The 27,726-nt window shown below is 37.8% G+C and overlaps 1 protein-coding gene across 8 annotated transcripts in view; it reads right to left on the bottom strand.

Moving 5' to 3' along the window:
• The window catches only part of eys (eyes shut homolog), a 149,227-nt gene that overhangs the window by 39,621 nt on the left and 81,880 nt on the right, over positions 1 to 27,726 (bottom strand). For all 8 annotated transcript variants that reach the window (XM_040139040.1, XM_040139041.1, XM_040139039.1 and 5 more), the window contains 10 exons: positions 27,312 to 27,511; positions 23,591 to 23,715; positions 22,863 to 22,987; positions 22,107 to 22,320; positions 16,534 to 16,724; positions 16,310 to 16,401; positions 13,483 to 13,633; positions 13,230 to 13,342; positions 12,594 to 12,850; positions 5,424 to 5,585 (listed from right to left, as the gene is read on the bottom strand). In XM_040139040.1, coding sequence (XP_039994974.1) covers positions 5,424 to 5,585; positions 12,594 to 12,850; positions 13,230 to 13,342; positions 13,483 to 13,633; positions 16,310 to 16,401; positions 16,534 to 16,724; positions 22,107 to 22,320; positions 22,863 to 22,987; positions 23,591 to 23,715; positions 27,312 to 27,511 — 1,630 coding nt within the window. The remainder of the gene's footprint in view (positions 1 to 5,423; positions 5,586 to 12,593; positions 12,851 to 13,229; positions 13,343 to 13,482; positions 13,634 to 16,309; positions 16,402 to 16,533; positions 16,725 to 22,106; positions 22,321 to 22,862; positions 22,988 to 23,590; positions 23,716 to 27,311; positions 27,512 to 27,726) is intronic.

Raw genomic sequence — 27,726 nt, forward strand, 5'->3', positions numbered from 1 at the left:
AAAAAAAAAAAAAAACAACAACTTTTGTTTCCTTGCCTGTTTGAATGTAATGTTTGTGGCAAACTGTATCGGCAGAGGGGCAGAGCTCAGGAGAGCAGCTGGAGACCATACATTTTATTTTCCTACCACAATGAAGATGCAACACGAGTAATGCCAGATTTTATTGCATGTGTTTGTCCTTTGATATTTTAATATTCACCCTGTTAGCTACAGGTGTAATAATGTCTTTGGTTGTTTCTACAGGGTAAACAGGTACTAATTTGTCAAGTCAAGCCTTTAGTGTGTGGCTTGAAATTAGGGCACCTAGTGTTTCCTGCGAATTCGAAGAAACAAGGCTTTATATCCAAACATTATATCTAGCAATTACTTTTGACACTATCATTTTCTGTCTGTGATGTGGTTAAAGCACATTTTTAAGAACACTTTTCATATGTGTTAAGAACTTTTTCAGCAAAGCTTCAACATGTAACGGAAACATGCATCAGACATTGTGTTATACTGTGAAAATATTATGAGTGTCAGGGACTGTTTTTAGCAGTGCATACATTTCTTGTCTTGTGCCTGAAAGAAGGAAAATCTTGAAATGTAACTTGAGGTAACAAACAAGCAAAGATGCAGTGTTTAGTACTTTCATTTGATGCTTATTTTCAGAAAAGAAGGATTATGACTCAGGCAGCGAGTCTTCCCAAGTTTTTTGTAGTAGGAATGGAGCATCAGCAAATGAAGTCTCCTTAAACAGTGGGAAAGACTGAAATGTGTAAGCATGAGGCTGTGATACCAAAAATACAGTAAATTTACTGTACATGTACTGTATCTGTGCCATTCTTCAATTATTCTGCACAATTTCACATTTACAAAAATTTTAAACTAAACTTATGGCAATTCTTTGACAAGAAAAAATGTCTGGTATTTTACTGAAACCTTTTCAAATATGTTTTCTGTACATCTGGTAATCAAAAATTACCCTGATATAATAGAGAAAAAAAACCAAACAATTAAAACATGTTCGTGTGGATAAACGACAAGTAAAAACATAATTATGCTTGGCACATAATCATTTCCAAATTAATACCAAATTAATCACCAAACCACAGATTCTGAGTATGTCTGCAGTCAATGAATGTGGGGGCAAAGACAATGAAAAGCTCACAGACAAAACGTCCTTCTGCAACAATGAACCTTTTCAAACCAGTAGTTTCCGCTTAGCGCCATAACTTGTTTGTTGACAAATATTATTTACTATGGATGTCAATGTTACCCCGTCTTTTATTTTTCTATTTTTTCTTCTGTAAGGATATTGTTCCCCACTCTCCCAGAGGCCCTGTTACTGTGCACCAAGCCTAACAGAGCGTTCGTCCTTTTGTCAGTGCCTGTCACCTGTTCTCTTTCTTGCTCTCTCTCTGTCTCGCTCTCTCCTCTCTCACCCCACCTCCTTGCATTTCTCTTCTCGTGCTGACAATTGAAGTCCAGGGGGAGACTCACATGTTTGCTTCAGGGAGAGGTGTAAAAAGGGGAGCGGAGAATAAAGAGAAGGTCTGGCAAAGAGATTCTTGGCATTTCAATGCATGTCTTTTGGTTCTCTTCTGATTAACTTTGTCTGTTTGATCTCTGGAGTTTTCTTTTTTCAGTTCCTATCCTCTGATGTGAGAAACATGGTGCACTATAAGCCATGAAGCATCACTAGATAATAGGCACTCTGCCCTCTGTATTTGCTTTCTGAACGTTCATCTCTCTTCATGACATGACTTACAGTTTGGTTTCTGGCTCACACATGCTGCGGCAGTGAACTATTGTAAATGTGAATGATAAGAAAGAATAGGACGGATACTAAATGAGTTGAACTAACCAACCTAAAATGTGACTATGTTTTTGTATTTACAGTAGTGTTCACATCAATTCTTGAGTGTGGTGAAAGCTGGGGAGGAGTGAAGACACCGTCAAATTGACACAGCAGTCATTATTTTTCAAACTAATCTATAGAGTACATCTGTGAAGGCTTAGACAAGTGACTTAATAGCTACACAGCTACTGTAGATAAATGATGGCAGTGGATATACAAGGCAACTTGTGACAGGGTGGAGGTGAAATGGTTTTGCTTGACATCAGGCACAATCTAATTTACCTGCCACATCACATCTGATACCTCACCTCAGATATTTTCCCAAAGTGATCTTCTTTAGCTAGTGCCACTCAGATGTTCTTCATCTGTCCGTGGTGAATTCATATTTTACATTTTTTAAAAATCTTTTTATACCCAAAAGTTATTTCAAACCAATTTTTATTTTCTCTATTCAAAATAAATCTAGAAATAACAATACAAAACACATTCTATTACAGAAATATACTGTAAGCGTCCTTGTCTCTATTATGTAGCTCTGAAAAGCAAACATGAAAAGTACAAATGTACTGAAAAGCTTTTCTGGGGATAAACGTGACTGAAAAACATACACCTATGTTCCTCACAGCTGTCTTCTTTTTGTTCATGTAATGTGCTGTTTTTCCAAAAAAAAAAATCCCAACATAAACATTAATCCAGGTATAGGGTAGCATACCAAAAGCTGTGCTTTGCAATTACTTTGCTCCTCTCTTCTTAAACCTATCATTTGAAGGTTTCAAATATTTCTTGAATAATGTCTCCTAAACTTTCCAAAACTCAAACCACTGAATTCTATAACAAATGACTAACAGTCTAGTGCAAACACACACACAGACACAGACACATATATAGGGGGGCACAGGTATATTTGAATGGAGAAATGCTTGTATCTTTTAACATATTGAATAACCTCTACATTTAATTGGAAACACTTTAGATTTTTGATTTACTCTAATTGGGCACCTGTGTCCAACAGGATACTGTACATTTGTGTTAGAATTGATACTACCATTGTCTATGTATATTTAGGGCTTAGTTGGTTGACCTTTCAAGTCCACCAACTTCATAAAAAGCACAAATTTAGAGTTCTATTAAGTTCTGAGACCAGGCTAATTAGTAGCTCCTTAAATACAAAGATTTAAATCTTTGGTGGAACACTAGCCATCATTGGAGGCCAGTGTCAGATCAGAGAGAAAAAAAGTCAAGCTATTAATACTCTAAGGAATACAAGCCTGTGTTATAGTAAAACTAAGAAAAAAAACTTAAGTAACCTTTTCGTTTCATTTCTAGAAACTGAAATGAATTGTTCTTGGTCAGTTCTTCCCAGATCTACTGTATGTTAGAAAACACAGACAGTACTAGCATCAACTATTACAAAATAAAATTAACTTGCTTGAAACTGCACACAATGTCACTAACATCACATGTTTTGAATTTGAGTTTACTGCTCACCACCGAAGTTTGTCAGTTATTGGAGCCAGACAATCCAAATTTTGATCTGAACCCTGTGGTGTACTGCAATGGTTAATAGCTCTGCAAATGTAAATAAGAGGCCATGAAGCTGTAGAGCATGTCACAGATACGGGCTGGATCTAGATTACAGCAGAGGGATGAATGTTGTGATGTCTGTGCCCAGTTGGTGCAGAGTCAGTCACCTGTGATCACCGCACGATGCATGGCGGTTACAGTTCTGCTAGACTTGCACCTGACTTGCTGTGGTGTCACACGGGGACAGAGATAGCTTCACGAGATCAAGGTGGCTGCAGTTTTTTAGCTCGAGGAGCTGCAAAAGTGTTCCACTGAGACACACAGTCAGAGTAATTAGAGGACCCACAGCTCAAGGCATTCGTGCAGTGGCTTCACCCCTAAGCTGGCTAGTACTTAATATATGCATACATACTCTGAACAGTCATAGAATACACATAAAGCTGGATAAATGGAACAAAGTTCTCATGGCTCAGCTTTCTGAGTTCCTAAAAAAATACCACAAATCTGTCCAACTCCTCTCCTCACAAAACAATGCTCTATTGTTAAGAGGGTCTACTCAGTGGCTGTCTGGACTACGTATCCAAATCTCCTCCTGTAACAAAGGGGGGTGTGCATCTGTGTGTGTGTGTGTGTGTGCAGGTGTGGGAACAAAGAGCTAGCAGGAGGCAGACGTACAATGTAGAACTCATGGTTGACATAAAGGGTCAGCCCAATCCTCGCTCCCCCATGTGAGCGACCAGCTCTCACCCGATTATGAGAATTCCTTTGTTTGCTTTTAGGTTACAGCTCATGTTGCTGTCCCAAAGTAACATCTTTATATCAGTCCAGTGATATATAATATTTATAATGTTAACAACTGATATTGATAAGAATGCATATGTCTTAGGAAAATTATATTGCATCACCACAGGCAGCTACTTTAATTCATCTATTGTGTAACTGCTGTTTCAGCTCAGATTTAATTCTTTGTGTTTATTTTTTTCTGTGGCACCATAACTGTTGCACCGGTGCTTGCTAGCACTGAGAAACATTATTTTTAGCTTCCCATTGTAATCAGCCGCTGATAAACACAGCACAGACTGACATGTCATTTCTACATTACTAGTTGGCAAAAGATAGAAGAGGTTGAGATCGATAATAATAGTGATAAGAAGCCTAACAGTCACAAGAAGGCAAGTTTTTCAGTCAAGAAAATTTTCCTTATTCACAACATGTCTAGACACCATTATACAGCTGGGCTTACATCACATAAATGTTTAAGAGCACAAATTTGTCGGAAATATCTTGATCATAGGATCTGTTTCGCCAATCACAATTTGTTGAAGGGATGTTTTGAAAACATTAATCCAAGGACAATATCAAATATGATATTTAATAGTTTGACATTTTGGGAAATACGCTTATCTTATCTCCATACCACTCCCTTTTCTGTGCAGTGAATATGAGACTGCAGCCAGCAATCGGTTAGCTTCGCTTCGCAGAAAGACTGGAAACAGCTCGCCTGGCCTCGTCTGTACCGTGTCTGGCCAAAAAACTGTCCAGGACCCACACATTACCTTCTTATTACAGATACAACTTTAATTGATTGGATTTTTTTCAATGCGTTGTACGAAAGTGATATTGCCACATAAAATGTTTTTGCCCTTTCAATATTTTGCACATTTATGTACTCCAGACAGGATTTAGATTAGTCTAGTATATTAAGACCTTTTAGAACTGCTTTTTTACAGTATAATCTACTGTATGTCTGTAGGATGGCAGATACTGACTAGAATCCTCGTTAAAATGCACATTTATCCCTCTTACACGGCAAAGCAGCAAGATACTGTTCTAACCACTAAAAACATCATTATTTAAAGCACTAGGAGAGCTTGCTGTATGCTATAAAAAACAAGACATCCCTTGTGTACTCACACAAGAACATACATAAGGAAAAAGCCATATGAAAACATAATGGGCATATAAGTATGGACATGCATATTTTCCCAGCGTTTATTTATGCTTCCTTTCACAGTGTTGCAGTGCTTTTAAACATTTGAAATAAAGAGATTGTACTCACTGTAGAGGATGGTGCCCTGTGCAGAACTTGTTTTCACAGTCAAATAGAGAATAACAGTCATGTCCTTGACAGTAGCAGGTAAAGAAGACCGGAGAAGGAATGCAAGAGGCTTCAGCTCCAAGTAAGATGTGCCATCAAATGAGGGGATATATACTGTGGTATCTAGAAACAGAAATTACAATACAAATTGATGAAATGCATTAAAATTGAATGTGAAAAATTAGTAGAATCATAATGTTCCTTGGAAAAAAACATTTCAACACATTTGTACTTGACAATTTTATATGACTGCACTTATATCTAAATGAATGCTATACAGTGCTTTGGTTAGTAAACAGAACGATAGGAATTGGCTGGTGTTTGCCTTTGCAGCACTGATAACTTGCCTGAGAGCAGAGTCAGCAGGGCCCTGTCAGGGCTGTGTGCTAGTGAGTTATTTCCCACTGGATGACAAAGGGGCATGACTTTAAGGAGAGGTGGAGGAGGTAGCCGCTCAGGTCATCAACTCCCCAATCCAGTGATGATCTGTTGTCTTTTACACAAAGGACATTGTACACCTGGTAGATAGCTTGCTGTTCAGGTGCATGACAGTCGATTCAAAATAGGCCACCCTGGCCTCAGCTCAAGGGATTCTAATTTCAGAGTCCAGTTCTCAAGGAACAGTGCAGTTTATTCTCAGCAGAGAATTGATAATGTACAGTGTGTGTAGGGTTTCAAAAATTCTTTTTTTTATTGTAAGACAACTATGAATATCCTCTCATGACTCTAACTTTATAACTGTATTTGGCGCTTTAATGCTGGATCAAATGGAATTTTAAAGCAGACCTGTGAATGACTGACAAAATTTAGAACAGACTAGAAACTAAATGAAAAGCAAGATAAAGAATATGGACAAATTTAATGAAGAACATATAGTAAGTGGTGGTCTTAAAGTTTCCATGATCAGCTTTGCAGTGGCAGTGGACAAACTGATGTTCAATCAGTGCCAACATTTACATGCAGGAAGAACTTGCCTGGAAGTAGCCTGGTTTTCGCTGTTAAAACATGTAAATATCACAACTCAGTTTATAGGTTCATATTCTCTGATTATGTGAAATCAGGTTAAATGCTTTTTGGCATCTGTGCAAACTCAAACGAACACACCATTACACAGCATTGCTTCAAAATGAAGAACAATGCACTCTTTTGTGACCATATCTATCCCATGTATTGTAGCCTTCTATTGGTTAGCAGTTAGGAGAAGGTGGCTGCTTTACTGATGGACTGCTTGAGCTGTGAGTCCGACACCACTCACGGACAGTTAGTTCAGTGTTAGAGGGTTTATTTGTGGCAACAGGGATAAAGCAATTCCTGGATAGCAGTCATTCTTATCAACAGGCTATCACAAAAAATGGCCTTAAGGAGGCTATGAAAAGAGGCCGAGTTATATAGTAAGTGAAAATATCAGTAAGGTGCATTGCAGGGTTTGACAATGAGGACTGCTCAGTTGCCTGGGCGCCAGTAAGACGCTGATTTGGTTGGGTTTAAATGATCAGTCACCAGACCAACCAACGAGAAGAGTTTCCAAGTCATACCATTTCTCAAATGGTCATAATCCTGTTATCTTCGCCCGTGTGCCCTGCCACTTTCCACTCTTGCTCTTTTCGCAGGCAATCAAAGTGGCTGACTCCTCCGAGCTGCGCAGAGAATTGTGTGGAGCAGACAAGACAGCCAATACTTCAAATTAAAAAGAGAAAATAAAACAGTGTTTTTTTCTTGTTGTGGAAGAAGCGGTTTTCTTGAGCCGAGAATGATGACTCAATCCTGTAACATTTGTTGGCAATTTGTGATTTAGGCAGATTGAGCTGGCTCATTTTTAAAAGGCACCAGCAATTACAGCAAACACACACTAAATGCCCACAAAAAGAGCTGGCAGTACCAAGCCAGTGTGTTGGCAAAGCAGGAAGCTGACAACCCCTCATTAGGTCCCACTAATGTCATACACAAAAACAGAAAGGCTCACCACCCTAAAATCTCTTTCAGTTTGCTTTTTTAAAGAATTGGTTGTCATTTCATCTGACAACAGAAAAAATTCTCTCTGGCCCTCATCTATGAAAATATTACCTGCAATTTATATTTCATAACATGATTTTTGTAATAATTCAAGTAACTCTTGTCATTTTGCTTTTGAATCTTGTTATACATGCACAGATAAAAATGTATTTATATTGTTCAAATAGAATGAGTTATTAGTGAAGTTTTATTTGATTGGAGAGGGTAAAGGCAAAATATCAAAAGGAGAATTTAGAAGCAAATATTTTGGCAAAGCTATGTACTGAAATAGGTTACACCAAACCAAAATGGCATTTTTAAGGGGGAAAAAAGTACACAATTTTGTTTGGATTAATGTCTTGGTTAGGTAAAAGTTGTTGAAAAGACAAAGGGGACACAACTGTGCTCTTAAGTTTCACTTTACTATTCCTTTCTGGTCATCATCCTATATCTCACCTTAAAATATAAGGGAAGTAAGGACATAAGGTAATGAGCCATAGAAGGAGGTCATGATCAATACAGACAAAGTCTGAATAATTTCCTGCCTCACTGGTTTCGTCTTTTAAGCCAACTTCCTTACCTTGCAGCCATTTACTCCATAACTAATTTTTGTGATCACTTAGCTTTCAACTGAATGCTTACATACTTGACAGAAAGTCTTTGGCAAGGTCCACGACCTACTGTCTCTTCTTTGAAGAGACAATTTATCATAGCTTAAAACTCTGACATGCCCAGATGAACTGGCTTTATCTTGACAAAACCTGTCTTATGGTTGGCTACTTGATATCAAATACTCACTCAACCACCATGTACTGGCCTGGATTACAGTACACCCTATCAGAGGTGAATCCCCAGGGTCCAAACATAAAGGAGCAAGACTCACAGCTCACACATCAAGCTTCTCATGTGCAGGCCACACATAAGATACCAACTATATCTGACTGACAAGTAAATCTGAGAGTTTGGGACTGACAGCTTTCATGGGTTAAAATGGAAAAAAAACAACAAAAAAAACTATACCACTGTAGTGATTCAGTTGATGTTGTGATATATCAGACATTCTGAGTGTAATACTAACTGAGAAAGGTGTGTAGATATTTCCTAGTAATAAATATGACAGTATGACACCTGACATTTTAGCTACATATGGAAGTTTGAAGCTTTACTGGGTATAAGGTTTTAAATCCAACACTGACTAGAAAATATAGGATCTTTTCATCTACTAGATGCCTTAACGCATATGTAAAAGCCTCATTAGGGGTGGGGGCTTCAAAATTAGCTTCAGCTACACACACTTTATACATTACATCTTCCTGTGTAACAATGTTAATCTTGATTGACTGTGCTAAATAAACAAACATAAATAAATAAATAAATATATTATGCACTTTTATAATACTGGAATTCAAACGACTAACACTAGTTGTGGTGTGTGGGACTTTTTCCTAATCTGATCCATGGATCTAAGGACAGAGGATGTCATATCGTGTACAGATTCTAAAGCTTTTAATTGTCTGTTTGTATGTTCTTCATTACAAATCAAGTCAAATGATTAACTAATAGATTAGATTAGAACATCTATAACTAACATTAATTACATCAGTAACAGATTAGACCTTCAACAATAATATAAGAGGCTGCAGAGACAAATGCACAACCAAAGCTGTACCTTAAAAACATGCTGTATGACATGTCACCGTTTCATCTAAGACACAAACAAGTCACTGGGTAGGATGACATATCTATAATTAGCTAAGAGCAAGGATGACTTGCCTTATTGTTCTCTCGTGGCTATTACTTAATTCAACAAGATGGGAGGACGAGGCTGTCACCCAGCAGAGTTGCAGTAGCAGTACACATTCACAAACTTCATCAGCACATGAACAGCCGCTGGACTCTGTCTGCGGGAGTATGAGAACTAGTGGTGCAAGGCACAAGACTGGATGAGTGCTCATATGAGATTGCACTCTGTTAAACCTGGGAGACTGAACTACTTTGGAGGAACAGCAATTCCACAAACTCAGCAGAAATGACTCCGAAAGGCCACTGCTGGTATTTAAAGGCACATTTTCGGAGTGTGGCAAGTTTAGGGATAAGCAGGAACTTACTTTATGGTTAGGGAAGGAAAAGACTGAGGAAAAATCCCGTGTTTTTATTACTGATTAGCAAAAAAGTAAAAATAAAATTATACATTTGTGAGAATGTAATATCAAATCAAGGATAACAGCTGATTCTTTTTACAGATATGAATGGTGGTGGGACTTAACTGTATGTATGCATAATCACATCATATAAGTTATAATACATCTTTGGCTTATCAATTAGAGAGGTAAATGATTCAGTTAGTAAGGTTAGCATTAAGCTCACAAATCGTCACACAAGCAATACGTTCATGCAACTGGCTAATGTGTTGCAGTAACGTGATGATATTTTGTGGCACACTAATATTTACCCTTCTCTGAGCCTGAAGGCTACAATGGTGAGAAATAAATGAATGAATAAATGAGTGAAATAATCACTAAATGAATCATATTCCTTGTTCTCTAGTGGCTGTTTAGATGTTGGTTAAAGCATCTTTAATAATTGGTTTCTTTAAGCAGCATCTCTGTCATGTAAGCAGAGGGGGGCACCGCTTTCCTTGACGTAGCTGTCTCCCAAGGGAAAAACAAATGAGAATGCAGTCTTTAGAATAGCACCGTTTTTTGTTACAGTGCCTGGAGAGACAAATAACATTTCAGTAGATTACTGAAACACCTGTACATTAGCATTTTTAGAACACATGGCAGAGGTGTCAAATAAGGGTGTCAGGTGCATAGGGCTGCTTGAGCTATGTTAATGATTGTTAACATTAGCTTTGAGTGGCATTTTGTCAGATTTCCATGTATTCTGGAAATACAAGACTAGGCAATCTGCCTAAATCATACACAAAGCTTGTGAAGGAGAAAATCAATCCATCTTATATTACTGAAACCTTTTGTAATGCTAATACGAATTTCCATTGCTCGAAATATTCTCCAGGCCCAAAATGTACAGCACATTTGACATTTGGTGGCCACTGTTATCCAAAGTTCATTATTTCAAACCCATGACTGAAAGAATTGTTAGTGCAGTACTATATATGATTTGCATAAGAAGGGAAGTGTGTTTTACGTAAAGGAGCAAGTGAAGAAAAAGGGAGGAAGCAAAACCAAACTAGCTACAGGACTCCTTCACAACTGAAATCCCTGGGGGACCTTTTTCTAATAAGCAATGATATAACTCTGAATTTTTTTTCCCCCACAGAACATTTTTTGTTATGTTACAGTTAACTGACTGTTCACTATGTTCTGCCTCCCTTAGTTACTGTTGATACATCAAGCTTTCCATTCTTGCCTGTGGCAAATTCTGTATGTAGTTTACAGTGAGAATAATGGTACATTTACCACTCAAAATTCATAGCTATTTTTGAAGCAATTAATTACATTACTTACTTAATTCCAGACAAAGATATGATAAAAGCAGGATTCTTATTTCTAACCCCCGATCATGGATTTTGCAGAATGAAATGACAGTTGTTGCTGGCAGGTTTTATCAGTTGTTGCTAAGAAGAGAATTAAGCTAATGTTAGCTAAATGAGTTGGTTGAAACTGCTGCGTCCGGTATTCTTTTTAGCGTTTTGTGCTGACTCATTTTAAAACACAGATCTTGAAAAACTGTCTTAATTCTGCACTTAAGGGCCATAAACAGTTTTGTATTGTAGCTAATATGAGCTCATTTGTAAGTATAGTAAGGAGAAATGTAGATCAGACTGAAGGTTAAGTTACGTGTTTGGCAAATGTAACGCTTTTCTGGGCAACTTTGGCTGGGGTACTGAAGTATAAAGTTCCCCTAAATCAAATAAAGAGCAGGACGGAGCCGCTAACGTTACCATAAATTCTGGTAGCATCCATTATCAGCTTCTAGACTGTGGGGAAAAAACTGCACAGTGGATGTGCTAGTCATGAACAAGGCTTTTTTATTTTTTTCCAGTGTAGCCTGTATCCCCACAAACTAGTTATTAATGACATGCTCCTTGGCCTTGGAAGAAATAATTCAGTACTACTATGGGTAGAAGTTAGCATGGCATGCTAATGAAGCACAGTTTAAATTCGCTCCTTATACTTTTGCTCCTGTTTTAAGGTTGGAAAAAAATTGGGACAGACCTTTCGTGCCTAGTTATAAATGCTAAGCTATGATTGGTCACTCACTGCTTCGGGGAGGGGTTTAGCAAACAGTTTGAGATGATTTGCATACCAGTCATAATGTACCTAAATCCTCCTACATAGTAAACACGCAGTTACATGTAATTAACTATTACCATATTTAATCTGTCCGAGGTACCTTTTTAATCCATGCTGAAAGGATTAATCATATACTGTAGCTGGAGTGCAGTGGAGTGAACATGGCAATCACAACACAGCATCTGTAATGTCTCTCAGTTGTGAGCAGCTTGGCTTGCCTTTCCAGGCACACGTGCAGTTAATTCACAACTCTAGTGTTACTTCTGTGGTCACTGACAGAGAATGACTACACGAGCCATCTACAGGATGCTGTCTTCTTCACTGTCAGATCGTATCACACAAGGCAAGAGAGGTAGAAAAAGACGTCAGTAGCTATATCATAAGTGCAATGAGAAGAAATCTACGAAGGAAAAAATCCTAAGTATGTGTGTCAAGTACTGCTGTCTCGTGTTGGAGTGGTTGCTACAAAATAAATATTTTTGGTGGGGAAAGGGATATGAGCTGTAGCTGAATGTTGAGCTAGTGCTGCAAGGTCGTATTCTCATTCTCAATGAGTGTTGGAGGTGAACTTGGACATGCAGTGATGGTTCAAGCTGCTTATAATCTTTCATTTCATTAATCATATCCTGAATAATTCACATCACTCAAAATTCCTAATGCACTTGACTCTGTTCTCCCTCACAGTGAAACCTATTAGCCAAAGAGGCTCAGCATATATTAACCAACATAATTTGTTGGCTGGCTCTCGATGATACCATTGTGGAGGTCACAGTACGGTAGGTTTTTAAGCTTTTTACTGCTTGTGTGTGTGTTTTTTGTATTTTGTGTATAAAAAACTATGAGGCACTGTCAGCTGAAAACATAAAATTTACAAGCCTACCTTTCTCACAAAAAGTTCCAGTAAAGTGAAGCGGGCAATGACAGGAAGGCAAGGCTCCATCGGGCAGCTGCAGCCGATGACATGTTCCTCCGTTACGGCAGAGACCGTCACGGCAAACTTGAGGTTCATGCAGAGGATGTTTTGGTGCTTGTGTGGGAACTGCCACTGTTGTTATGTTCCCTGTGTCAGGGGTGGTTGATTGAGTTGACAAACTTGAGGAGCTTGTCGCGGAGGCTTCCATGGCGTACAAAGTATATCTGTAAAATTAGACAAAACTTTGAGTAGATTAACAGGCCAAAAATCCGAATTTAACACTGCAATTTTTTGCTTTTAAGGATTAAAATATGACCATCCAACCAATGTGAGGTAAATATAATGCAGTAGTTTAACAAGTAGACAAATTTTTTGCAAAAGAAGATAGGAAAACTCAAGTTTTATGTGTCACAATAAGTGGTTGGATTTTCCCCAATGCATCAGAGAAAGCAAAATGTTACTACTGGTCCTTGTGTTGTACTAAATGATTTTGTGTCCATGTGTTGTACTAAGTGATTTTTCTTGGGTGGTTTTTTTGTGCTTGTGCACAGAAAAAAAACAACAAAATTAAATCTGAAGAAAAGATCACGATGAAGACTTTACCTGCATTGGTCTATGTTGCTGCCGGTGATGGCATCAGATGTGTAAAAGCTCCTCATGTTATTGATTTCAATTATTTCAATGCAGCCAGTGTAGTTGTGGAAAGGTTTTGCTTTCTAAGGGAAAAAAAAATTTAGAACGTTTTTTTTGTTTTTTATTATGATGCAGTTTTAGCGATATATTATTTAACATTCATATGTTTCAGAACCTTAACCAGTAGTTAGTAGAGAAACCAAACAGGACTTGTAAGCCTTACCTGATTGGGTAGATATTGTTGCGGCAGACCTCCTGTGAAGACATGGTTTGTGCTTTGTATCATGTGTCCAAGCCAGTAATTACTTGCTGAACTTTTGATTTTCTCAAAGCCGGAAAGAGTTAGCTCTGCTTCACAAGGGGTCAGGTGTTGTCTGTGAAAGAGTATGAACACTTGTTTTTTTAAATTAAATGTTTTCAACATGTCACGTCAGTTGGTGTTAACAGAAGAACTGTTTTGTACCCAGGGGTCTTTCAGTCATTATTTTCACATAAGCATAAACCGCTCAGTTCTCTCCCTTTAGAAGGTCACAGATTTCACAGAAAAAAAAAGTTCAAAAATGTCCATGTATTCCTATTCCTAAGTTAAAAGGAAAGGGACATTCTGGCTCTGATAAGAAAACACTTTATCCCCTTTTAAGAAATAAGGTTTTCACTGATATTATGACTTGTTTGGCACAAAAGTTTGAAAAGTTCGAGCAACAGTAATGTTCTCTATGGCTGAAAAAATAACTTCAAACCTTAAAACTAAACGAAACCATTATTGCAGCTACAATGCAGCGCTAAATTAAGTGCTGCAATCGACACTAGCAACTTCCTCTTGTAGATAATATTAAATGATTATTTTTAATGTGTTTTGACATTTAAAAAAAAGTATGTCTGTAGTTACAAAATAATCACTCAGCCATGTTGCTATTAGTTGCCTGAGAAGCAGAGTGAGTTATCAGATGTCAAGATTTAAAGTTTGTGGTAAATGTGTGTAGTTGTTTTGTTGACTCTGTTGATACATTCATTAATCACAATCCTTTTCTGTGGTGCTACTGCTGAACTCCATTTCGTTTCGTTCTAAGTGTCTTATGATCCTTGACACAACTATTTTGGACCCACCCCAGAGCCATTCATAGAATTCAAAAACTAATTCTCCATTTTGAAACAACAGGGGAGAGCAGATAATTACCTAAGTGCAGATTCTGGACTAACCGTCTGCAGCTTGAGGGTACTCAGGCCACAGATGCACAGTCTCCTCTTCAGTGTCTCCTGATACTCCTTGTTCCCCGAGTGGAACTTAGGAGGTCCATGAAGCAATCTAGTCTGATTTGTTAAGCTTTGCAGGCTGTTGCATATGCCGGCTAAACACTCGGGGCACTAACTCCGAGCTGCATAAGTCCTTCCTCTAGAGCCAGCATGGAGAACCGGTTAATTTAGAAGCAGTCTGCCAGAGCGGCCTGGCCAGCAGCCAGAGGGCACTGTGTTCACTGTCCTTGAGAAGTCAGCCCCACTGGGTTTCTATTTAACATATTGAAAAGCGTCTTTGACGGGAAGATATATTAAAAGTCTATAATGAGTTAGGCAGTGACGTTGAGGATGGCCATGGTGTTGTAGCTCTGGGTCAAATCAGACAAAGATGGACGGACTCGGCCGTCAGACAATTACAAAGTATTTGCTCTGTGACACCAGAAACCATTTTTCCATACTCCCAACCCTCTAGTTATGAAAGCTCTCTTTCTTGCAATGTCTCCAAGGGGTTTGTACAGAACATTATGATTGATTCATATTGCTGTTGTATTTTTCTTGCAGGGAAAAAAAAAGAGGTGGGGCCCTGTAGCCTCTTAAACCTGATTTGCCTTTCTGGATGCACTTGCATATTTAGGGCAGTGCAGCTTTCTGCCAAGAAACATGCAACCTTCACAGTCAGCTTTGTTTCGACAGGAAGTAATTTGCACACCTTTGACTCAGTGTGTTCATAATCACCTTCAGTACCTTACCTCTTATCTGTGCTAATCTCTTTTAAAATTTCATCTTCACAAAACCTTAATTTATTTCTGTCTCAGCCTTTCAATCTTATGCCTTTTAGATAAGTTTTAGAAAAAAGACTGTGTTTTGCAAATTATTATCTTTGCCCAAACAGAACTTCTGCTAAAAAAGATAAAATTACCTCTTTGTGCAATGTTAAAAAGTCTCCAGACTCTCTCCTTAAATGCAAAGTAAACTGATTTGATACGAATTGGACATTAGCCACTTTGTTTCAGCTTCCAGCTCATACATAATAAACTCTGTCTCTCGAAACTAAACTAGAATCTTTCTCATGTCAGAATGTAATGGAAAGGGCTGGCTGCAAGATTGTATATGGGCTTAGGGACAATATAACTAAAGGGGCCACAGCCTCACTTTAAATCATTTAAACATTGATTTTGTGCTCAGCTCTTGCTTGTTAATCTTTTCGTAATGAAAAACTGCAAATGAAGACTTTAGAACAGCCAATAAAACATGGTCAGTGATCACTAATGCATTTTAATAGGCACATTCTGACATTTATTTTAGTTCTTTAAAATGTAAGCCTATTTGCCCATTTGTAATAAAATCTAAATTCTCAGTCTGGTGATTCCTGCCAATTATGTGTGTTCCTCGGTATTAGTTACAGCCCTTCTATAGAAACAATTCTGCCACATTTGAAATGAGTGGATAACTAAGGATCAGGTTAATACCACCTAAGGTGCTAACAGTATTTGAACAAATTTGTATATTACTAAGACCTACTGTAACTGGCTTATCGTTGTTAATGTGCCTCTTTTTTCTCAATAGAGAATGTATTCTTGCCTGAAGCAGATACATGACACACTGCATCTGGGTTGTCTATCGGATGTCTATGTTAATACACTCTGTAAATTAAAAGCTGCAAAATGAAATTGTAACCTACGTACATCTGCTATAACATTTTTTCAGCAGCATTTCTTTTTCTGTAAACAAGCTGGGCATGAATTGACCGCAACACAGATCTGAATATTCACACCCAGACTCACAAGGTTAAATAAATACCAAAAAGAACATACCTTATATTAACAATGTGAACCATGCCATCATCAACCCGAATTAATGTACTGATCTGTGTAATGTCTTCCTCTTCATTACAGCAAAAGGCATACTGAAACATTTGACACATGGTTTAAAACTCAGGCAACAGCGGAATTTCATAGGTAAACATATATTTTCTTAATGTAGTTACTATAAACCTAAAAAACAATCATGAATAATAACTATTTCACTGGGGCTTTACCTGTAAGATTCCATCCAAGACAAAGAGTTTCATGAAAAAGAAATCACCATTACCGGGTCCTTGGTCCACATAAAATATAGTTCCCTGGGGCACTTGGGTTTGGAATCTCACAGTAATGTTGGTGAGTGCACTGAGGTCAATACCCTCAAACTCCAGGTATGAATTCCCAAAGTACTGAGCATAGCTTGAATCTAGGAAATAACAAAATATAGTTATAGAAGCTGAAGGGGGGGGGTAGTAAACAAAAGCGAGACAGACTGCAGTTTATGCATCTCTATTGAAAATTCTGCTGAGATTCTCTATTGATCTCTGAAAGAAGAATTCAACTTTTCACTCACTCACTTCCTCCACGGGGAGGTCAGGGAACTGAGTGAGATATTGAACAGCACCCTCAGAATTATTAAAGATTCTGACTTTGGATAAGGACACCGCGGCAGGACAGATGCTTGTTACCATGGAGGCTTGAATATGGACTTTCTGCTTTTGTTTCTCTGCGGCTGCACACACTACTGTATGTTGCTGGATAAAATGTAAATGTGACCTGTATACATCAAATAACCTTGGCAACATAGACTGAATAAAGCTTAAAGAGACTAGCGCACAGTGCTAGGTGATTTATTGTGGGAAGTAGAGGCAAAAAGTAGATAATTATTATTTTGAAGGCAGAACAAAAGGCTTTAGGGGCTCTTGGTAGCATCACAGTTTTTCCTTTTGATCACTGTACAGGCATACTGTAAATAGTCTTATTTGCCAAAAAGCTGTGAAGCATGCAAATGGCACTATATTAGGCGAGAGAGGAGTCTTGGCTGAAATGAACGTATTCATACAAGTTTATTACATGGCTCATTTTATAGTGGAATAACTTGGCTTATATCATCCATGAGAATGGGCAATTACGGGGTATTTCAGTAAAAGTTCGACTGCCCGCCAGCTTAGCAGGGGTAGTGACGCAGACAAACTTAAAAGACTGACTCAGACTGTCATTGAAGGCAAGCATTAAGGGTGCTCATGCTCAATATATTTCTCATTTGCAAGAAGTAGTGCAATTTGTTGTAGAAAAGTCAAACGGGAGAGCCTGTTAAAAATTAAAAGCATCCTGGTTGCACCTGTCTCATGCTCTGTCTGTTTTTATATGGAAAAAAACAAAAACAAAAAAAACCTTATTGCACTAGAGAAATCAGCAAAGCTCCTTTAAAATTCTTGCCATGATTAATCGGGCAGCTGCAAGTGAGACCTTTATCAATATTTGTTACACGTCAAGTCCTAATAGGCCAGACCCCCTCAGATCTGACATGGGGCCCCTCAGGGCCTTTGGCAAACAAGCTAACCTAAATACCCCAATTTTCTCCGGAGAGCAATACGACCAATACCCTGAGGAAAATCCCCTGACAAAAAAAGTGAGAATTATCAGGAACAGACCCACTGTGATCTGTGAATTAATGAGGATAAATGCACACAGCAACAATGCTGTGCTGTCTTCTGCTTCACTCCTGACAATCGGTTTTGCCAATGCTGATGATGGAAAATTACCCCTCAGAGACCAAGCTATTCATTAATTTTAAAGCCTTGTTTAGTCTGATGTAGTCTTTGATGCAGTCTGAGGCGGCTGCCAGGAGGCAGTATCATGCCTCATTAGCAGTTAGCTATGGTCTCTCTTTGAAAGGTCTCCTGTTTTTACTGCTACCTTACATTCTCACACTAGATTTCTCATCCACAAGTCTCAAGTAACTAGGTGGACTAAATCTAAATTGCAAATTTGTACATTATTAACTGTATCTTAATTTTTTTTTCACTTTTCAATACGCTTTTATGCACAGTATCAGTATTTCTTTTAGTGTTAACATAATGCTGACGAAGGAGTTTGTCACTACTGTACTCTGTTCAAAAGCTTTTCTAGTTTCAATAGAAAAAAAAAAGTTGTCTCAGTGGGAATATTCCTTGATATAAATCTTTCAGAACAGATATAATTAGGGCCAGTCTTAATACACGTCCATAAAAGAGCTAAGAAAATTGATAGGAGTCATATTTAGTGTAATGTCGAGAGGTTGACCGCAATGTTGCATCACAGACTAAAGCACAAGGTATGCCACTAGAAAAATAGATTTGGAGAAATGTGAACTTAAGATCAATTAATATGAGGACAGACTTTGGACGGCAGGATATAACTGATATAGACTTAATGTCCCATTTACTTTAAAAAAAAGCCAGGATGTAAGTCCTGTTCTGTCCCTGATTTATTGGTTAAGGTAATAGACTGACTGATTGAACTTGTCACAGGACAGAGATAAAATACTGCTGAGGACCATTCTTAGACCCTTGTAATTTCAGAGCCCTGGGGGAAGGCAAAAGGTCATTCTGTACCTACCAAAATGGCAGAAAAAGGTTTTATATTCAAGCTTTGTAATGTCAGAAGATTTAGTTGAATATTGCAGTTTGCTGAGATACACTGAGGAATCAAATCCTAAATATAATGTGACCTTTTTTCAGATCTAGTCTCTAATTACATCTTTGTTGTCTGGCTTTAAAAATAACTGAAGAAATTACGCCAAAACACTGCACTGACTCTTACTGCACAGGAGCACACAGGCCATAAAGTGCAGCCGAAAACGACAGATTTTTTAATCTCGCCCAGCCTTTTTCTCATGAAAATGCATAACTGTGCAAATCATGCAAATGCTATTATGAATCACTAGTAAATCTGTGTCACTGAATATATCAAAATTGTTACAGGCACACTAATCAGGTACTGCCACCTCAATTATTAACAAACTATAAAAAAAAAAATAAATGCTACCATAAACTTGTGCTGAACAGAATACAGGCATGCACGTTCAACTGGGCCATAACAAGGTGTCTGACCCAAAACAGGTCGTGCATGTTTAAAATGACCCTCTGGCTAAGTTCTTACTCATCAAGCAGATATCTGGGGAGCTTAAGTAATTTCGTTTCTGCTACACATGGCGGCAAAAGATAACACCTTCACTTGAACTGGAGTGATCACTCCAAGGAGAGTCAACCAAATCGTGGCTTAGCGGCAGTAAGCCTTCCTCCACCAGCAGTGCGCTTTCCAGATTCCCATCAGCTCTTGTGTTGTATAGCTAAAATACTGTGGAACTCGGCATTGCATGTACAGTGATGAAAAAAAAAACCCAAAAGACAATCATCTCCATCCGTGGAACACAAGTTTGCTACTGAACTGAACTGAATGTATCTTTTACATCAAGATTAAGACATTAAAAAAAAGTCAAGATTCTGACCAAATTCACATGTTCTAGTAAGAAACTGTATCCTCTACTGTCAGTGTACCATATTAATGATCTCCCCTGTGTTTAAATTCTCATTGACTTGGTATATTTCAAAGGTTGTGGAGCAGTCTTAGGTTTAAAGGAGCACTGTCTGAGTCTATTTCAAGCAGCACCAAGGGCACTGCATGTGTTTAGATGGTGACCTAGTTAGATAAACTCACGAGTTTCTGGGTCCTCTTACTTTAAAACTTATTTACTTTGATTATGCACTTATGTGTAAAAAGAGTAAAGAGATGTTTCGGTGTGTAGATGCTGGGGTTTGTTTTTCTTTACCAGTGTCTCGTGTGTAAATTTAACCCTCTCTACACCGATGTCATATGCACTGGATGAGGGCTGGATCAGGTGCAGCAGGGGAGGACTCCATTATGTTTGGCCCACAGTGATTTTCCGAGTGTCGCACTGAATTGGTTCAAGCTCGTCTGTGTTCAATAGGTCTGTTTTACAGCTCCGTGAACAGTTTCAAAGGTAGACAGACCTCATCTGTCAAGGAGTAACAATCTGCCCATTGCTCTGAATTCCTACTCTAACATAGATGACTGGAATCCAATACCAATTTTGTGTAACATATTCTATTCTGTGTATCATTTAAGTTTTAAAGGCGCCAAATAATGATTGGACTTACCACTGTTTGAAATTATTGTTGCATTCTAGTGGGCATTACACACCTAGATTTTAACAGGATTTTTTTTCCACAACTGTACCACAAAGTATAGCATTAAGGTTATAGGTGTTAATCAAACCTAATATATCATCACCTGCTATGTTCCAGAGGCTCAAAAATCACATTTGGAGAACCAGATCACTGGGAGTCTCCTCTCATTCAAAACTGGCAACCTTGTGCGGCAAAAACATTTGATAGGAAGGACAAGTGAAGGATCGGTTTGTAATTTGTAAAAAAAAAAAAAACAACAACCCTGGACCATCATTTGAACAAACTGGTTGGTGTAATGGCTTATCACTTAAAAATACTTTAGTGTCGCTTTCTTGCACACGATGTTAATAAAAGTAATAGTATAGTAATGGGAACTATGGCTTGATTGAGAAATGTTAACTTAAGATGATACACTGCCGTACTTCAGCTGATATAGCACTAAGGTTATAGGTGTTATTCTTGGTAGCAAAATAATTTTCCATTGAAAGGATTATGTTTAACATTAAAAGTATGCAAAGCCATACTGAACACATAGGCAAGTTAGAAAATGTGAACCATAATTTAAACTGAAGCACAAGTGAAACTTCATAAATGTATGCAGCCTTTGAAGTTGGGCATACGTCTTTCACAATTAAGGACTAAACTAAATTGTATTTCTATCTGCTTAAAAGAGAACTTCAGGATACTGCAGCCTCAATTGTAGAGAACCCAGTGGAGAAAGCAGTACTCAGATCCTGTAGCAGTTCAACAATGTAAAAATACTCCATCACAAGTAAAAGTTCTGCGTTCAAGTTCATACCCAGTAGACACGCAGAAGTACGATAAACAAAAATTACTTAAAAAACCAAAGTAAACCTATTCCCTCCACAGAAAAATGATCCCTATTAGTGTTCTGTTATTATATAGTATATTATTAGATTGTTATTACTGATGTAACAACGTGTAAACAGCATTTTTATGTTGAGGATGATTGAGGTGGAGCTAGTTTATCTACTTTAGATACAGTTAGTTAGGTTAGTCCACTGGTTCACATCCATTGGAGTCAGGGCCCATCCAAAGGGTCACAATGTAATATCGAGGGGTCATGGGATGATTAATGGGGCAGAAAAGACGAAAAAAAAAAGTTCTGCCAAAGAAGTTTGTACATATTTTATTCTCTCTACTTTTTTCCCTTTTTTGTCAAATACTGGATCATTTTACCTCTTTGGACCTCAAGCATTATTCAGATGAAACCATGAGAGGGGAAATGTCTCTCTTGTCAACCTGCTCACAACTCATAGACATCTGAAATGTGAAAAGGGGCCACTGCTTTATAAGGAGTCACAAGCCAAAAGGGTTGCAAAGCACTTTTTTTTTATCTAAATAGTACATTGTATTGTATGCTTGTCATGTTTTTTTAATGTAAAATTTTAATCTGAAATCTAAACAGCAATTTGAGCTGCCAGAATAAAAAGTACAATATTTCCCTCTATAATGTAGTGGAGTAGAAGTATAAAGCAGCATAAAATGGATATACTCAAGTACCAAAACTGTACCTAAGTGCAGTATTGTGTAAATGTACTTAGTTACTTCTCATCACTGCATGTCCATACACGCATGCACAGAGCGGTCCGTACCTGTGGTTTGCTCAGCTGTTGGTGCCGGGCTGGGTGTTGGCTTTGGCACTCTAGGTGAGGAGCCGCGAGTGATGTTCTTGACTACAGTCGCCAAGGGAACAGCATCCGTAACAGGAGGCAGGCAACTGACCTTGTTGATGTCATCTACACAGGAAAATGCCTCTGGACATGGACTCGCCAGGCAATCATCATAGTTGTGCTCACAGTTCTTCCCCTGTGTATTTAAAATAAACAGCGTTTAGATGTGTCGTCTAACTCTGCAATGAGATGCTAAATGGGATTTAATGTTTACAGCTTGAATAATAAAGTTTGCATCAAGTAGGCAGCATGACACTATGTAACAAAAACAAGGCTTTTTAAAATTTAATAACTATGTGATGCAAACAACTGATAACTGACAATTCAATTTCTGAATATTTTCATTTTTATCTGCAACATTAAAATTCTTGTTTTCTACATGACCTTTTGGGGTGTAAATTGTTTATATAAAGCAGTAGTAGTAGTGGCAAAAAATATCAAAAATGTAACATGTTCTGCTGTCATCTGTATGAGAAAGGCATCACATTTTCATGCATCAAAAATGGAATAAAAATGAAGATTAGACAGTAAGCAAAGTAAAAGGAAATCACACATTTTTAACAGTGCCGTGCTTTAGTGCCTAGAGGAGGACTTGAGAGTTGAGGGTGCATAAGGGTAAAGGTTAATAAAAAGAAAGAAAAAAAGATGAGAGATGGGGAGTAAGGTGGGGAGCCTCACCACAAATCCAGGGCGACAGAAACAGGTGTAGCCATAGCCTGGATCATTCTGAATGCATATCCCCTGGTTGCAGGGCTGTGGAAGGCACTCATTAATGTCATCCTCACAGTGAAGGCCTGTCCAACCTGCCAGGAACAAAAGCCCACAGAGTGCCGTGGTGAGTCCAGGCTCTCCCACTTCCACCCTCTGAAGTGAATATCAATCAGATTCTCCTACATTGATTTGCTTCTTTTTGGGTTCACACGCATACACAGACAAGAAAAGGCTTTCACTAAAGAGTAAGATGCCACACACATTTTAATGAGCCGAGGCGGTATCGTCTTTTTATCACTGTCTTTTTTAGTACTGTATGACTACAAATTTCTCCCTGGAGAAAAGTGGATGACTTTTGAATGGCTTTGAGGCACAGAAGCTACAGTATGTACGTATTATGCTGACCTTTAGCGACACTTTATATGGCCCCTTTCAATTAAATATGGGTGCTCTTTAAGTATTAAGATGGTTTATATATGGTAAACTGTACCCCAGCACATCTGGGGCAGAGTAAGAAACTGAGCACTCTTGTTCACTTCCAAAAATGTCTTGCCATCTGGGCTATGTTTTAGAAATCTTGTTCATGAGCAACAAAGGTGTTTCCATAATAGGTGTTATAAAGGGAAAAAAAACTGCTTTTTGTTACCTAATTTCGAAGTAAATGGACAAACTCACAGGATCTCTGAGTAACTCACCTGACCTGCAGTGGCAGACGTAGCTATTAATAAGATCTTGGCAAATGGCACCGTTGTGGCAGGGAGCCGAGCAACATTCGTTAACATCCACTTCACAGAAATCCCCCATGAAACCTGGTCGACAGCTAAGAAAACATGTCATACTTTAAAGCTGTGGCAGTCGAAAAGCACTCTCACTTCCTTCTTGTGGATCTGACACACTGTATCCGGGAACGGCTTGTTTTCATTAATTATCAAAAAGTACTACAAATTTTTTTTAGTCAGCTGGTGCTTCTTATTTCAAATTATGTTAAGGCCAACAAAAAAAATTTTTTTTTGGAAACTTTAGACTAAAGTGGGTTCACTTTAAACTGATGAGCTGCAGTGGAATGTTTATGCACCAGCTCACATATACCCAAGTGCCCTGTGGTCCCATAAAGTGGGATGTGAAAAAAGATTTTACAGAAGCTAAATAAATACAAACTTTATAGCCTGCTGGTTTGTGTGTTAGGAATACACATTATGCTGGGGTAAACACTCACAAATATTGTTATATTTAAAAGAGGCACTGCTTTTTATAATTTATTATCTCAAGTCCTGTATAATAATCTTAAAATGGTTCTGCAGGGACTTAAAAAATATCCGGTACTGTGTAGTGACTTTACAGTGACATCATCAAAACTTGAATGTTTTACAATAGTACTATAGTAGCATGATGTTTCCGTGACTTAATGTTAAATTTATAGCAAGAAACTTTATTGACTTTATCATCAAATGACTTCCATTCTTTATTGTTTTAGTAAATATTGTATAATACCTACGGTTTAGTGGCCCACTTTCTGTTGTATTCAACAGTATATTTTCCGCCTAACATATCAATACAAGTGTGATAACTGTTGAACTTGATTTGTATACTTTTATAATACCGTCTTTAATTACATTATTCTCTATCTGTCTGTTCATCGGGTAAATATTCGTAACAAATCCACAGATAAACAGTGACACTTCCATGCTAAAGTATTACAATACCAACTGAATGAAGTCCAGAGAAAACACTTCTCTCATCAGTTGATGTTGCCAATGCACTGCTCTCAAACTATGGGCCCTGATTGTTTAGTCCATAGTTGAACTAAACTACTGCCCTCTATGTGTTAATGGCATTAATGCTAATTCATTTCTTTGACAAAAATCTGATCCAGCATTGTTAAGCATGCCAAACACTATGAAAAAAAAAATCACTGCGGAAAACTCAAGTGAAGCTCACAAACTTCGAAGGTAAGATAACAAACGTGAAATCATAGACCTTTTTTTGAGGGGAAGATAAAACAGAATGGATTAATTCAGCAATGCACAAAATGTACGGGTAAACAAAGTGGAAATATCTTGGTGTGGTAATGGTTTTCTGTTTTGAAGCTGGCGATTTGCACAGGATAAGTTAAACCTTAAGCAGAGAGAGGTACCACTCAATTCTACAGATGTCATCCCAAAGGCTTTAAGTTTTGTAGAAGAGCAATCACTTTCCAGATGGACAATGAGCCTGATCATGCATCAACAACGGGAAAGAAAAAATGGAAATTCTCATTCTCCTACAGTCATGGGATTTCTATTGTAAACTGAGATCTGTGAGGCACAGTTGATTTAATCATGTAACACTACAACATCAAGCGTTTCATGCATAATCTCTTGGCTGACCACCATCGTAGAGAAAGAGTGGAGTGCTTTTGAGGCCATTTGGTGAACAGGTGCAGAACTGAATGTGTACCACTTCGCACACAACATGCAGATAAAATAACAGTCTTTATTTCATGTATTGTGGATGTAGTTTGGACAAGAAAACATTGCATGACTGATTTTATATTTTAAACCATTAGTCCGTGTACTAGGCCTTCTCCATCCAACTGGAATAAAGATATGTGGAACATGCTTGCCTCTAAAAAATAAAAACCTGTTAATGTGATTTTAAAGTCATAGTCCATGTTGTAAATATAAATAAAAATTTGGAACCTTCTGACATTCACCAACACATCTTTTAACTAAAAATTTAGAGACTAACAATGGACAACAGCTAAATCTGTATTAATGTTTTCTGGTAGTGTATATATCACAAATACATAAATAAATAAGCAAGCAATATACACAATGTATCCACAAAGTAATAGACTGGCAAAAAGTTGGCTTTCCATCAATAACTCAAACTCGTTAATCTCTAAATGAGGCAAATAACCCGTTAATAATGCACTAGTATAACTAATAGTGTAACAAATTTAATTTTATGTCCAAATCCAATTGAAATTCAGCAAAAAAAAAAAATCCTCTGTTGTGGTGGGAAGTGCACATAATGCACAATCACCCTAATGCAGCTCAGCAGGACATTAAAAGACATTAATAACTAGAAAGTCTTTGTATACTAACTCTGTCCTTAGTGAGCACATTTATCTGCAAAAGCATTACATACAGTATATTGCCTTCTTGTAATAGACACACAAATAAACCTACAGTGAAGGGGACATCATAAAAAATGCTAAGCTGAGGCAGTAGGCAGTCCTATGCATCAATATATAACACTATAAAGAGCAAGAACCTATTTGGAGTTGTGGTAGTCTGGGATACATTAAATCATGACACTGAGCTTACAGCAGCACATCAGCATAAGGATAGACAATGTAATTAACTGCAAGGCATCCGGGGAGCTGCTATGTCAAATCTGCACACTCTTACTTCATACACCTTGTATTCAGACACACTTCATCACTCAAGGGAGAGCAAGTCAGCAATTAAAACGTAATGATTCACTTGCAACCAACCTGGAGGACTGCTAGTGTATGGGAGTACACAGATCTACCGTAGCACCCATTCATGTGAGACAAAATGTATTTTTAATTAGAGACAAACAACATTCCTGGGACAGAGACACGGATTTCAACTCTTAAAGATGCAATTTTAGATTCTAAAATATTCTTAAAATTTTTTACCAGTTATGATACTGCGACTCCCTAATATTTTTGAATTGACCGTTCTTTAGCCCCCTAACGCTTCCCCTTCTCACACAGCATATACACAGTTTACAATGATAATGGTATCAAATTTACCATAAACATTTTTAGTAATTTTTTTCAACAATAGAATTCAGGGACAGGAAAGAAAAGAAAAAAAAAGGCTTTTCATTTCTAGCTGGTGACTGTTGCTCGCAAAGTGTATCAGCTGTGGCTTGTTAGCTAGTTAAGCTAACATTGACATTAGCTCCACGACTTTGTCATAAATGCTGTTTCCACCTGCCCTGTTTTAAAATGACAACTCAAATATGCACTTGATGGCTAGTTAGAGTAAATCATATCAGACTAAAACAGTAAAGCTAAAGCGACACGTACTAGGTAAAAAAAGCATCATCACCAGTTGGTTAGGACATGCAGCATTGTTCTCGTATTGCAGTGAAGAGCTAGCTCCTTGTATTATAAGTATGATAAGGATAAATGTCAGGTTAGACCGTTATATCATTCTAACATAACCCCATTTGGTTGCTTAGCTAAATTACCTACTTGTTTACAATTTTAAAAAGTATGTTTTCCCTCTTAATATTATAAGAGTAAGGGTTTTAGGATTAGGACTAAACAATCTGTCCAGGCTGCACTGAGCAGGGCAAGTTGTTCCAAACCACTCATATTAATGTGACTCCATCCAGGGACAATTTTTCGGGAACCTTACATCAAAACAATAAAAGACCTCTAACAGTGGACCAACTCACCTGCATGTAAAGTTGGATCCTTCACCGTCAAGGCAGGTGGCTCCATTGAAACACAATGAGACATTAAAAGCAGCCTCTTTGCAGATGTCTACATCATTCTCACAGGTTTTCCCCGTGTAACCATCCAGACAGAAACATGCATATTTATCAATGAGATCCACACATGAGCCTCCATTTAAACAGGGACTGGAAGCACAGTCCTGTAAATGAAAAGACATCAATCATTTCAGAGGTGAGGCACTGTACCAATACTACTAAATATTTTGAGTGATACAACCATAATGCCTCATTCACCATCTGAAATACATATGTGTGGTTACAAAAAAGAAAAAAAAAAAAAGAATACAACTTTGGTTTAGAATGAATTGTTGATAAAGTAGTAGTTTAAAAGGAGATGATCTAAATGCTGCTCACA

This window comes from Xiphias gladius, chromosome 11 (assembly GCF_016859285.1).
Source record: "Xiphias gladius isolate SHS-SW01 ecotype Sanya breed wild chromosome 11, ASM1685928v1, whole genome shotgun sequence".
In the NCBI taxonomy this organism is placed as follows: Eukaryota; Metazoa; Chordata; class Actinopteri; order Istiophoriformes; family Xiphiidae; genus Xiphias; species Xiphias gladius.